This window comes from Buteo buteo, chromosome 9 (genome assembly GCF_964188355.1).
Source record: "Buteo buteo chromosome 9, bButBut1.hap1.1, whole genome shotgun sequence".
NCBI lineage: Eukaryota > Metazoa > Chordata > Aves > Accipitriformes > Accipitridae > Buteo > Buteo buteo.
In genome coordinates, this window is record NC_134179.1 from 29,199,542 (window position 1) to 29,214,845 (window position 15,304).

General features: G+C 40.0%; 1 protein-coding gene across 4 annotated transcripts in view; it reads right to left on the reverse strand.

The window, feature by feature from the left end:
* SYNJ2 (synaptojanin 2) overlaps positions 1–15,304 on the reverse strand; it is a 70,692-nt gene that overhangs the window by 39,127 nt on the left and 16,261 nt on the right. The window contains exons 3-4 of one of the 4 annotated variants that reach the window (XM_075035906.1): positions 11,212–11,482; positions 8,533–8,758 (exon numbers count right to left, since the gene is read on the reverse strand). In XM_075035906.1, coding sequence (XP_074892007.1) covers positions 8,533–8,758; positions 11,212–11,482 — 497 coding nt within the window. Of the gene's footprint in view, positions 1–2,125; positions 2,681–8,532; positions 8,759–11,211; positions 11,483–15,304 lie in introns of those variants that run through there. The other 3 variants (XM_075035907.1, XM_075035908.1, XM_075035909.1) reach the window with 3 other exon arrangements.

Here is a 15,304-nt window from a genome sequence, read left to right on the forward strand (position 1 = left end):
AACAAGCTGATTTTGAGTCAAATCTATGCAAAGTACAAAGGCTGATTTCCCCCTTTGCCTTCCCCATCCACCAGCCCCCAAACAAAGCATTACATTATATGTTAACTTAGCACAAAAGGTACTATCTTGAGATTCGGTATGACCACAGAGCAACTGTGCAAAGCCCGGCTCATTCCCCTGGCCTATACTTAGCAGTGGAATCCTGGCTGTTTTCCATGGGGGATACATGATACACATCACTGTTATCTCATGCATGACAATGAGTCTTATGTAGCTCTGTGGAGGAATGGTATCGAGGTCATCCAGGTAACTGCTTCTCTAACCACATCATATAATTTAGCGCAACTGCTGCCAGCTGGCTAGTAGCTCCCAAAATAGAAAAGAACATGAAAATGGGTTACTCCACAGCTTTAATGTGGTTTGTGCTTTTGGATTTGCCACTAGATGTCCTGGCTGGGGGGCTCAGGGGAAATGCCTCCATTTACCTTGACCTCTCATCTTTATAATCACCACCAATGTACAATTTTTAGAGCTACACGTGTGAAAAGAAGTATAGCTACACCAGAGAGGTGGGTAATATTCTGTCACCAGTTTTACCTAACTAATCTTTACAATATTTTTGCAGAGCACTTACAACTATCCTCATTTCACTAAGATGAAAGATTTAAGTGGCTTTGTCAGGGACACAATGTCAGTGTTAGAATGATGGCTAGCACAGATGTAGTGCAAAACTGTATGTTTCTATGTTTTTAGCTTCACACCAAAAAATTAAGAACCCTTCTCTGTTGCATCACATCCTAGCACAACCCCCTGCAAGAGAGGTTGTTGCTCAGAGAAGCTTTCTTGTGAGGCCTGCCTCATGGTTTGAGTAACACGGCTCTAAAACACACTCTGCCACTAAAGTTTTCTAAACATTGCAGGTACCTGAGTGCAGGAGCTAATTACCATGGAAACACACTGGTGCACCTTTTCTTTGCGCGTCTGTGCTCAGGTGAGTTCATCCTGCAGTTGGACTACAGGAGGGGCGAGCAGGCCCACCTTCTTCCTCTTTATCACATCCTCCCTGAGACAGGTCATACCAAGATCAGTCAGTGACTTCTAAACACTGAATCATCTTTTCACTCACAGTCATGGACCCAAAGGAGCTAATTATAAGGTAAAGCAGATTTGCGTAGCTCCAGTGACAGCCCCAGCATTATCCTGACTCATAGTAAATGAGGATCAGGTCCTGAATCTACACAAGAGAGAGTCAGGACTGGCTCACTTCAAAATTTGACAACAGTCATCACCTTTGCAATGAATGACTTGAAATGAAACATCTAATGATGACGAATACAGACAAAGCTTTATATGAAGTACAGTTTGGCTGCTCAAACAGCTTGCTACAGAGGATCAGTTTTCTTTACAATCTTCTGGAACATTCCTGTTTCCATAACTAATGGAAAAATCAATAGCTCAAGTTATCTCTTTAGCCAGCTCTTTTAGAAGTCCCAGCTGCAAATTCTCTAGACCCACTGACTAAAGGATAATAATAATAATAATAAATTTAATACCTGTAGTTTAACATCTTCCTGAGCTACAGTTTAAATGGAAAGTATTTCATCAGTTACAGACCATGAATATATAACCTGCCTTCTTTATGCCAAATACTGAAGAAAAATACTGACCAAACATTTCTGCCTTCCTGCATTAACAAACGCTCATATTTCCACTTATTAGTGATTCAACATTGTAAGAGTTAACAGATGTTTGTTACTACTATCACTTACATTTTCTGTTCACTGGTTTTCACCCATTACGTCTTCTAATTATTTTCTACTCTATTAAGCTGTCCGTTTGGAGAACTGAACAACAACAAAAATTCAAACTGTTTGGGGATCATTCCTGTGACTAAACAGGATGCCTACACCCTGATGTGATGGGCTGAGGGGGTCCTCTGTCAGGATGAGGTCTAATACAGAACTCCCCTATGATGATAGGGCATTTAAAAGAAACTGACATTTTTATGCACATTGCCATGTAGCTTTTAGAAATTCAGGTTTTTGAACTGGGAGCATGGCCTCTCCAACATAGTAATTCACCAGAAAGTTCTCAACATTAGTACTTTTTTTTTCTTTTTACTTACAGGGCTCATTATTCTGTTTTCTGGAGCAATTCTGTGGTCTTTCACAATCCTCTCGCCTCATTCTTGTGACCCAGATGAATCCAAAATTATTTTCTTCCAAGCTGCCAGTGAGTTGGAAAAAGACCTAGGATTTTTTAATGAGTGGGAGAATAACACCCTTTTCTGCCAGTCATTCCTTCCTAAGCAGACTGTAACCATTTCATTAATCATCACAACTGTGCAAATCTTCTCTGAATTTCAGCAATACCCACTATCCTTCATTCACCACTCCAAGGAACATGACCCCTGATCTTGACATTGCCTTCTACTATGTATGCCCCTTGACCTTATAATAATAGTGGCAACAGCCTTCCTACCAGCAGACTTGTTAAGCAAGCAGGTTGAAAGACCAGGACTAAGATGTCTTTCCAGTTCAGGAATGGACATAATCTTAACACCTATATACACTATAAGAAACTCCATTTGTTAAAATCTTAAATAAGCACTGATAATATACCCAGGTTAAAATTACACTCATAAATAAAAGATTCCAACTTTGTTGCTTATGCAATTCCAGCATTTGTGCATGGATAAGTACAGAACTTTTCTCATATTCTTCCAAGCCTTGATCATTTTTTTTCACAATGTCATGTTCTCTATAAGCGCACATCTGTCCTACTTTTTTGTCATTCTAGCTTTGAATTTATTACCCTGTCCTCTAGCAAATCCATTTCTCTTATTCTAAGGCACTACACAAAAGTTGAACAGTTCTTTAAGAAAAGAATCTTAAAGAAAAATAAACAGCACTTTATTTCCAGAATTTTCCTGTCCTCTGTTTTCTTTAACTCGTGGACAAGAAAAACATCCAAGAAGATCACACCAGTTTTCCTCTAGAAGTTCAACAACAATCAGTTACATTTTGGACAACACTTTGTAATTAGGGTTGATACATACCACTAAATTTGTGTCTATGGGCTTCATAAAACTATTGTGGAGTCTTCTGTTTTGTCTTAGATCCAAAATGACAGTCAGTTGTTGCCTACTTGTCCCAGGGAGAATGTTCATTCCTATCAAATCCTCAAAACACTTGAGGACTACTTCATTAATTTCAAAGGGTCTGGGCCATAGAACAATCCAATCCAGTTAGCTGGATGGATTTTCAGACATTTCCTGCAGTTTCCCATCAGACAACATAATAGCAACTAGACACCTAATCCATGTGGAGGACCTCTTTGCCTTGATAATAAATTGCCTGTCCTCTGACCTCTGGTGTTAGAATTTGCCATGTTTTTCTTTCAACTTCTGTTGTCTTGGACTCTGTTTTTGGTCTCTTTCTCCAAGTCCAGGATCAAGGGTGATAGCGCTGACAGTTCAAGAGGATGTTTCTCAATCTTTCTCTTCTGTTGCATAGGGCCAGACCTTGCCCCTGTGATCCAAGGACCTTTCCTGGTAACACAAGCTTCATGCACAGATACCGCTAGTAAGCTTCTGAGCAAGAAGCAAACTGGTACTGCTTCTGAGCAAGAAGCAAACATCTACATCAACCAGCTGGTGTTCTAATCCCAGTGTGCTGTGCCCATTCACCGCTTGGAATAATTTATTCATTAATCTCCATCACTCAGCTTCACTAGAGGGAAATAATTATCCAGTCACAACTTCAAACAGCAAAATCATTACAGACTCAAGGGGCACACAGAGACACAGTCCGTGATGAAATGGATACTCACATGGCTTGTTCTGGGATCCCCAGCTCTGCCACACAACCCATAAAGAGCATGGATAACAGATGGCCTAAACATACCTCTCTGTGAGTCCCTTTAACTCAGACCATAGGATCCAAGGATATACTTGCCAAAATAATCCTCTTTGCCCCTTCTGGGGCCATACTAAAACTTGATCCAGAAAATAAATTAACCACATGATTGCATCCATTCCTCTCCTGGAGAGCTATCCAACATGGTCTAGAAGTTATTGTGAAATAGGGATCATTTTTCTTAATCCATGCCCGACATTTTTTTCTTAAAATGGAAGAATGGGAAAGTTAATCCAAACTCATGGCATTTCCTTTTAATGCCTTGTCAGGGTTTCCATTTTCTTTATTGAACAGTTCCATGACGGGGAAAACAACTGAAACCATTCATTTATCTTTGGTAAATTAGAGTTGTTCCCCGTAAGTCACATATTAAGGTATTAAGAGTTTAGCATGACTCTTTGGAGGATAACTGGGGGAGGAGCTGAAATGTAAACAGTGACAGGCACACAAACTAAATGAAGAAAAGCACGCTTGTTTCTCAAGGCTATCAGCAGAAAAGAATTGAAAGAATGCAATACAGTCTCAACTTTAAGGAATTACTAGGGGACGAAGAAAGGGTGAAGAGAAACATTTAAGCTATCATGGGGAAACAGAGACTGATTTTAAAACTACTTGAGGATTAACTGCAACACTGCAAGTAGAAAGGACTACCATCCCATTACAAAATACTGGCAGCACATCTGGAAGTACATGTTACAGGGATTTCAAAAAAGCCCTCTTTTCTCTGCCCTTCATATTTTGTTTTTCCCACCATTTTTTCTTTCTTCTTTTTTTCTTTGTAAAGATGCAAGCCAAATGATCAAATATCTGAAATATCTACTAGTAGCTTTTTTGTTTTGAAAAGCAAAAGTGAAGTGAGATATTTAACTTTTCCCCCCTTCTCAAACACTGAGTCACAGCAGTTAAGTGAGCCCACAAAAAATGACTCATTGCAGAGCTAAAATGCCACAAGGCTAACTCAGTGGGAGACAAAAGCATACCATCTATGCATAAAAGAGCTGCTTGGAGATAAGACTAATTGTTTCTTCCTCTTCTAAAACCAGAAAAACGTTAGAAGTAATTCCTACAAAGGGGGAAAAGTCAGAATGGCTTTTCAGAATCCTAGGGTGCTATTTATCCATGAAAGCACACAGCCAGCATGCCATTATACTGTACAGGCTGCAGCAAATGGAAACAAAATGTTATTCAGCCAAGATATTACCTCACAGGCGATTAGTCAGTAGTCTACTATGAAAGTAGGAGAGAGTTTATTCTAGGACTCTTCCTTCCTAATGGTAAGTGGATGCCAGCTTCAGCTGGATCTCAGGCATCCCAGTGGTTAGCCCAACTCTGCTTTCTTAGGACACGCAGCTTGGTGCAACTAGTGTTTATCACCATTAGCAACAGCAACCTTCTTTTCTCCTTTAAAAACAAAAACCAAACAAAAACACATGATCCTTTAAAACTGCAAACCCTTGTTATAATTTTCAACCTACTGAAGCCTTTCACCCTATAACCATTTCACCCTTGTGCTTTTGCTTACCCAATTGCAAAACACTCAAAAGCCTTCAGTCCTCCCACTTCACGGCAGCCCCTTGCTGAATGGGAACAAAGCACAGCAGTTCTGGTGAAGAGCCTAACCCAGCCCCAGCTAAGGGAAGCATGAGCAACCAAGTACTGTTTTGCCACTCACCAGGAGCCAATCCTCAGGTTTTCTGCTGGGATGCAAAGGCCATCTTATTTTTCATGCTAATCATTTGCAACATAATGTACTCCAGGAATATAATTAAATGGAATGAGTTAGTTCTGACCCAACTAGCGAGCCGAATAGCAGAAGTATTTCCCATAGACAACTGCTAAGTGCAGTGCCGCAAATGTGAAACTGATCTGAAAGCAAGCTGACAATCCTTTCTAACATTTTCTTTCCTCTGCATTTCAGCAAGAGAACATTCTTCAAATCCTGAGTAATGTAGTTTGCACTAATGCTCATGAGAAGGCACTCAACTAAAATAGTAGACTGTACCAAGTTATTACTTAAAATGGCCTATGACCGTTCTTCTGTTCCCAAGTTCCAGAGGAAAATTCCACTTTTTGGTGAGCAGACCTACCTGCATCTCCCAATGCACTGACAGACTTTCCAGAAAGATATAGATGCTGCAGGACTTACAGTTGCTTTGGAGCAGAGGCACAAAAGAGAATTATTAGCAGAGAATTCAGAGGCTGACTTTAGAGACCCAAGCACTGCAGGGGAAAAGTTTGGCATCCAACAAGCAGAATTTGTGGAAGCCTGAACACTAAGTGGAAAGCTGCCAGGTCAGCCTACTGAAAATGCAAGCAAACCAGGAAAAGGAAGGACATGAGCAAAAAGCCACCCACATCTCCGATGAGAACTCTGACCACTGGGCAGAAAGTCACACATGTAACATCATGCATGCTTTGAGCATGTTTTGGGGATCAAACCTCACCAGCAGACTGCAGAACAGCAGTCTGCAACTCCTCCAGGTGTTCTGCTGAGCAACACAGCACTGTCGAGTCTAAGGTAGCTCTACATGTGTCCTTAGGCAGAACCAGGTGAAGAGGTTAAAGCTGCACCATGAAGGCAACATCTTAAGGAAATTTTGAAAGTACCCAAACACTGCTGGATTTTGGACAAACAGGTGCCTGAAGGCATGCCTGCCTCATGCAAAGGGATAACGGAAAGGGCAGCACTGAGCATGAGCTGCTACACTCACGCAATGCCATGAGGAAATACTAGTGCTAAAGTATGGGCACTTTTGAGGAGGGATGCCACCCTCAGCAGTCAGGCACAGTTCTACAGAGACACAGCCATAACTCCTCTGGACCAAGTAGTGACACAGCTAGCTTAAGTGTCTCTATGCTATACTCACTGCGTCACATAGAGATGTCTCACCAGCCTCCCCTTACGAGCATCATATAAGCAATCTACTTGCATTGTATGTGCACCTACGTATATAGACACATACATACACATATAAAAAACAATCAACGCTACATACACAGTTTTGTAGATCTGCCCAGAAGATACTGAAAACAACCAAATTTTAGGAGCAGATCCTTGTCCTTTGTTGAAAACTACTACCAGCCATTTATCTATTCTGCTTATAGAGACATTTCTGTATGATGGTTCTGACTGCTAGTAATTACTACTTCTATTCAAAAAGGAAAAGGTAATTAGACTTGAATAAGAAAGCACTCATTTCAGCTGGCACAGAAGATTTCAGATTCTTCAGGGTCCACTGCTCTTTGTTTACTTTCAAGGTAGTAAGCTAAACCATGTGTGATAAAAGCAACTGACTCTGTTATTGTGTTTGGCTGTGTCAATCAAGGGAGCCTGCTGAATGCATTTCACCCATACAGTTTGTCTCAGCATCAGCTGGAAATAAGGTTTTTACCATCTATTTATAAAAACTGTGTCATACCACCTCTCACTGGAGAGAATCCCCCACAATGCAAAGGGGAATATAAAGCAAGGTCTCTTCCAAAATGACTTACACTGGAATTTGCCTGACTCTGAGATGATGATGTTTTTTCTCCAATTTCTTTACTAGCCAAAGATGATTTGACTCCTAGCGAACACAGCTCCTTTGCTGGGCAGCTTATATATATCTATAAACTAGAATAATATATTTGACCGCAGAGAGTTCTTCACCATAGCACAGCATACGCTACCTACCTTCTATAAACGTTGCCCGCTTGTCTGCAAAAGTCTTGTGAGGCAGGAAGTTAATAATCACCCTCATTTCATAGCTGAAAAACTTACTGTACAAGGAAGTGATGGCTTCAATCCAATAAGGCAGACAGGAGACATTAATATGTATGATCATAAAATTTTATATGATTCTAAGTGACTTCCTTAGAGCCAAAAGCAAATCTCAGGTCTAGTCTTTGCTGAAAATCACCCCCCACATCCCTAACAAAATTCTTTTGCACGAGCATAGAAATAGTTATGCCACTGTAGTGCAAGAGACTTTCAATGGCTAGCCCAGCAAACCTGGCGGTATGGACTAACAGAGATACTTAAAATGAATGAAAGAGAATTGAAGTGTAGAGACCACAACTTTATAAAAAAGTCTTTCAAACTAGTTCCTCAACACTCTATAGCATGGGCAATATGATGAATTTTAGAAAAAATGTACTTTAAAATGTTTGCAGAACATATAAACGTATGACATTTATTCTGGAACATTTCAAAACATTCTTTTGTTTAATACGCGGGCCTCATGACTGATGATTCTAAGTAAGTTCCATGCAATTGAGAAACTTACCGTTACACGTGTTGGATTTTGCATGAATTAACACATAGAGGCCTCTGAGTGGTTTAAAAACCCATGTCTATATTTCACTACAATATCATATGGCCAGACTTTCACATTGAGGAGAAAAAATCAGAAGTATTAGTGAAAATTTTGTGCATGGAAAAGTCAGAAACACAGAAAAAGAACAGATCACAAAGAAATGCTTAACGGGCAAGAACAAATAGACCTGTTATTCAATAATAGTTAAAATATTCTTGGAAAAAACACTTGCTCAAGTCCCTTAATTCTTGTTGGAAATTCTGCCCCAATTAAACTTGAGTGGACTGAATTATTCAAAGCTATTGGATACATCTGCTTACCTGCTCTGTCTCAACGAAGTTAGACACATGTCCATCATCATTGACCCCTCGAATGTGAAACCGGACACCAGCTTGCTCACAGCTGATGCGAGAGATGAGGCAGGCTTTCGCCTTCTTGTGGGAAGCATAAACAGTGCGAATGTCCACTACACCACAGATCATTTTCAGCAACCAGTCAGAGCAGTTCACCTGGTAGTGTTTGAAGGGCACATGCAATAGCTGGTTCCTGAAATGTTCAACAACATACAGATACATTACTGAATAAAATAAGACAGACAGGCATGGGTGCCACCCCACAACAATCACTAATTTAAGCAATTAATGTTTTGTGATCCCTTTTCTGATGCACCTTTATTTTATCCAAAACCAGGAAATATCAGGAAGAAATCCTTGTGAACTACTACAGTGAACAGAACATGAAAAATTTTAATAGCACAGCTACCAACAAGTTGCTTTCCTTATATCTTGTACCTCTGTCTTATAAATTCAGATACAAATGTCACCTCTTTCAGCTCCAGAAATACATTTATATTTAGCAGTTGTTTTCATAAATTACAGTGCTGTCAAGCTAATTACTTTTTGAACAGTACCACCCGGCCCTTAGCATACACTACAGGATGAAGAGCCATCTTAAAATCCACCAGGATTTTCAGGAAAATTTTTCCAAGCAGGAACTGAACCCATAAGTCAATGGAGATATTGCAAAAAGTGCTACTAAAATTAAGAGGAATGTCTGTTTTAACTTTCAATTTATTTTAAGATCAACAACCCAAGAAACCTATCATGCCTGGTTAACAGTGATGCTAGTCTCTTCTGTTATGATGGCTTTCCTCATTTCATTTTTCAAAATGTGCCTGTAGTCACAGATGAGGGCCAAGAAAATCCCTTTTATGATCATTTATTGCTCAACAGCAGATCCATATAACATTTACTACATCTAGCGAAACCCTTGAAAAATTGTTCTTCCAGAGTACAACATTTCTCTGAAAAAGGTGCAAGTCATTCTTAGATTTTTAAACTAAATATGTAACTGAAAAAGTAGCTTTAGAACAATTTTTGGTAGCTCTTCCACCTCCTTCTCATAGCTCTACTCACAGAGGAAGTCTGCACTCAGACAAATTCCAGTGGAATTTTTGTGTTGTTGCAGTTCATTTAACAGGCAGTTTGTGTTGCCTGTAACTAAGGTTTTCTGACACTTTTCATCATGTAACTATTTATCCCATAGTTTACTTTTCTCAAGAATCCATTGTTTAGTCTGAAATTTCCCATATCACACAGTTGCCTCAAGATAAATTTTCTTTGGAACATCTTTTTGCCCTAAATGTGATGATGTTGCCATTCATCTGTGTTCTACAACATATAGGAGAATGGAAACTCCTCAAGGGCTACTTCTAGGTTAGCCAGAAGCAGCAAAGAAGGAAAGTTCAAATATTTATCTTCCAAGAAGAAAAGTTTCAAAAGACAGTACAGGTAAAAAGAGTTGCTTTAAAGGTTGTTTCTTTATTAAGGGATACTGCCACCTTAGGAGTTTCATCACCGGAACACAGCTCATTTGTGCCATGTGTCTGACTTGACGTGCTTGGTGAGCTTTTTGAGAGGGATGCGTAATTAGCACAGTTGCAAGCAAGTTTTATATATCTGTCTTCCGAGTTAAACTCAAAATACTAGATCTTAACAGTCAAAATCACACCATATCTGGAAAGATTATTTAGCCTGAATGAACTGCTCTCTCATGTTTATTTACCATCCATTATGAACTTTTTTGTTATTTAATATTCACCTCCTTTGGGCAGGTGAATTCTAGCAGCACACCCACATTTAACTCTGCCAGTTATTCTCCACCTACATCATATAACCCTTGTTTATTTCCAGTACAGCTATGCTTCCTGTGTAACTATCTTTTTGTTTAAAAAGAAAAAAATGAGGTTATAGGAATTCAAGCATTCTGCCAGAACTTGTAAAGCAAACAAACTGAATTACATCAGTGGTGAACCTACCACCTAGGGAAGACAAAACCCAGCATTGTGTGTTTTCCTTTCCATTCAACTAATACTTACCACAACAAGAAATAATTTTTCTTTGCTTTATAAGCACAAGAAAGTAAGAAGTAAAGAGCAGTGTATCACAGGAGTTTATTTCTGTGCAACATATGTTTACACGGAGCTGTAAACATATTAATATTGATGTTTTCATCATAAAAACTGGGGCATATTATTGAAACATTAAACTACAGACTTTAAACACATACATTTTTAAGAAATAGAAGATGCTTCAGCACAGATGATGGAATTTATGAACAGTTCAAGTGCAGGTTTCTATTAGATAACTCTTAAAGCAAATTATTAAAAAGCACTGCAGGGGAAACTATTCATGACACGTAGAGACGTGTTTCTATAGTGTGAACAATACATCTTGTGTTTCCTTCTTAAAAACACAAAATGTCATTATTGGAATTGCATTTCACTATCAGATTAATTTTAATTAAACAGAAGTTATTTGTTTGACCCAGGTTTACCATGAATTCACTAAGGCCACACACCCTGTAAAACTACAGGACAATGAAATGAAATGAAAGGAGATGCACCTGAAATGCATATGTTCATTTCCCTCTGAGAATCTTTGACCAATAAGATACAGGTGGGGATGACAGAAGACTTTGGTATAACGAGCAGTACTAACCAGAAGAATGAGTTACCAGATTCATAGTGGTTATCACCCTGCTTCTGAGCTCGCACAGTCAGGTCAAAGTTTGAGCCTGCATTAGGCCAGGAGAAATAGAACATCCCAGAGTTCAGTATTTTCTTCAAGGCAGTAATGCGCTCCTCTTCCTTGGTTTCTTCCTGGAGAGGACAGAAATCTGTTGCAGTAATTTTGTAAACTTCAGCGTCCAAGATTTTTCCCACTGACGTACAGCCTGTCACCAGGACCAGAAAGTGCAGCCGAGTGTTACCTAGAAGGTGATAAATAGTTACAAAAGGGTTACAGGTGGACACAGGCTATGCCATTTCACAGCAGTCCTGTCATATGCAATGCTGACAGGGCTCCAGCAGAGGCCAGTATCTTTGCTTCAGAAGAAAACAAATACAAACGACAAGCACACTGACTATGTTCATTTACATTTCTGAATTCCTTTTGACTGCAGGTGAGTGCAATTGCATAATATTCCACAATACTTGTAAATTCTCATCCTTTGCTGCATTTGAGTGTGGTTTTCCCACTTACTTTATCAAGCGCAATGAGCTTGGTATTGGGACACTACTGAAAAATCAAATTTCACCACTCTAAATAACATACAGCTTTCATTGGATTTGATTGAAGGGAAAGGTAAAAGACTAGTCTTTTATGAGATAAAGTGTATTCCTCACCATGGATTTTTCAGCTGACTTCTGAACTTTAAAGATATGAAGCATTGAGATTTCTTACTGGCTTCAGCTGAAGCTGGGTGTGGTCAGCCATTCAGAAACTTTCGGTATTACCAATTCTTGAGATTTTGCTTTTCATGTCACAAAAGAGTGTACATGATTAGATGACAACCTCGATTATCACTAAAAGAATTCCAGCTCTCATGGCTGTGAAGCAAAGTGTGCAATCATGAAGCAGCTGAACTTCAGGGCCCCAAAACTAAAAGATAAATTTTGAAGCTTGAGAACACCACTGTAATCAGATCTTGCGTACACAGCAGGATTTCAGCCTCTGCTCATTCTCTCTGAAATGATAAACTAATCAAGAAACAGTAGAACAATTGTTCTGAAAACACTGCTTTTGCTAGGAAGAAACTGTTTGATTCACTTAAATTGGCCTCTAATGGAGACAATGTCATCCTATTCACTCCAGTTAGTAAGAAAAGGTGGAAATGAGCCAACATTTATTGCTCTAGCATAGCAGAAACAACAGCTGACCTGCCAAGACCATCTAATTAGCTAAGGGTACAGTGACAATCTGAGACAGCATGGCTTCAGACAGCAAAAGGGAACACTTTGTAGAATTGCTCTTCAACCCTCCACGGTGGCCCACTGTGCAAAAATGCAGACCAACTCTCACGCAACAACTAGTTTTTTTCTGAAACACCAGCAGTGGTGTCCTTGCTTCCAGATCACAGGCTGGCTACAGAAACTTGAGTTAGGGGTAGTTTTCAGCAGGGCCAGAATATTTGCGTAGGCACATGGGACTGGAATGGCAGGACAAGGTGGGGGATTAGATCTTATTCATTCTGTTCTGCTGACTCCAGTTTTGCATAAAGGCCAGTGTAGGTGGTATTTACTAAAAAGCTCTGTTCACCACATTTCTTTCTGTAACAAGGGTATGCTGTGTTCTCCTTCTGGAGTGTTTTAAAGTACATCTTCTGTACTTTTATAGATGACACCGTAGTGGAGGATTAGAAATACATAAAACCTGGTATGTTATTCCTCCTTTGCACATGAGTGTGCATAATTATAAAGGATTAAGAGTAGGAGATACATCAGTTATCACCATGGCAGTTCATACCTGACTAAATACTGTCTTTCACCCTCCAGAAGGTGTTAGCTGTCTCTCAGGATAACTAACAGCTTCTGCAACTTTGGTGAAACCATGCAAAACTGATCAGCTCAAAGTAAACTTCACGCATGAGAATTTGGAAGCAATGTATAGAAACACTATTTAATATGCCTTACTATCAGTCAGCTTCAGGGACAGAAAACCAGTAGTGACAGATTCGGAGAGCTGTCTGGCTGGGATGCCAAGACAAAGAATACAAGTGCTTTCATTGGCTTCAATGACCTTAAAATTTCCTAGAGGGTTCAGAAGAGATCAAATGAGAAAGTCAACATTAAAATAGCCGAAAAGAACAAAAATTTAATAATAGTGGGCTTGTTATCTGTGGTTCTGTCCTTTGAGGACCTTGTAACCGGTGGAAAATAACTGGATCTAAACAAAGCAATTCTATAGTTTAAGAAGGCAACAAGTAGGAATAAAGCATGACAGAAAAGCCAATCAAAACTAGACAGTTTTGCCTTACCTAGAAACTTGCTATCCCTCAGCAGAGACTCTAGACTCTTTTTACTACCTCCTCTACTCACTCCCAAAATGGGAGACACATCTACACATGCAGAGGTCCAGCATCTCTACTCCCCCAAATCACTAGCTAATGAGCTCAAAACCAGTAATCACGGCTAAGAAGCTACTGCATTGTCCCTGAAGTATCAGGAGACTGATGGCTTTCTGAAGCTGTAAAACCCTTTCCTGCTGCTGTGCAGTAACCCCACAGGAGAGAGTTGGCGTTGTTTAGCCTGGAGAAGAGATAGGAGAAATTACTGCAACCTTTCAGTATGTAAAGTGGGCTTGTAAGAAACATGGTGGGAGACTTTTTACCAGGCCCTGTAGTGACGGGACAAGGGGCAATGGTTTTAAACTGAAAGAAGGTAGGTTTAGATTGGATACAAGAAATTTTTTTAAATGAGAGTGGTCAGACACTGGAAGAGGTTGCCCAGAGAAGCTGCGGATGCCCCATCTCTGGAAGTGTTCAAGGCCAGGTTGGATGGGGCTTTGAGCAACCTGATCTAGTGAAAGATGTCCCTGTCCATGGCAGGGGGGTTGGAACTAGATGATCTTTAAAGGTCCCTTCTGACCCAAACCATTCTATGATTCTATACACAGAGAATAAGTCTCTTTACAGTACTCCAAATTACGGAGCAGCCTTCATGCACTTTTCATGACGCCTTTGAACAAAGGCAGGCTGGCAAAGGAGTTCACACTTACAGCCCACAAAATTGGAGAAAAACTAAGAAAAGAGACAAATAGATTTAAGCTACAATAAAGCTAGCCTGCTTTGTTGCTTTGTTCTCCTAGACTGCTCTGTGAGCTGAGGTGGTCTTCAGATCAACTCTTACCTCTCTGATTTGCTTAAATCACACAGGATAAGCTACAGAACAGCCAGAATGCAGAAATCCCAGAACACCACAGCCCCAGCTTAACACAAATCTCTCTGACTCTGTGCCTTGGAAAAAAGTCCCAAGCCCTGTCCCCTGATATCACCTTCATCCCAGGGAGACTGTCCCTGGGAATCAGCCCTGGGCTATCACTACACTGTCTGCAGAAGGAAGATCCTTGCCCGATGCACATACCGCTCTTGGCACAGGGAGCAAGCTAATCACAATATCCTAATGACAGCTCTCAGGCCTGTGCCCTGCCCCATTTTTATTCACAGCACATATGTAGCCACGGGGTCCTGAACAGAGGTAAGGCTCCTGTCAGCCTTTTACCCTTTTGGAACATCACACAGCAAAATTAAAGCTACCAATACACTACTCTGCTATTCATCTTTTAATCATGCCTCCATTAAGGTCTAAGAAATTACCCACCACTAAGCTATTCAGCTAAACACAGTAAAACAAAGCTTTCCCCATCTCCCCTTCTTTGCCAGCAACATCAGCTTATGTCTGGGAATCTCTTCTTTCAATCCCAAACCTCTTTTCTCACACTGTTTCCCCTCAACCCAGACTGCCAATGTTTTTAAATATATTGATAACTACATTGGACAAGTTTGTGATGGAATGATAACTGCACTACCTACACTCATGCTTTCACTTAGACATTTTGTCAGATTGAAAATGCTATTCCAAAGAACAAAACAAAAGCATTACATATCCAAATAGTACCTCATATGGCAGAAACCTAACATTGCCAGCCACAGGAAAAATGCTTCTACTTATCTGCCAGTCACTGAAAGTCTGATTATTATTATGGATATATTAAAGCAAAAAATCAGTCCACTTACTTCTAAATTTAAACTTTA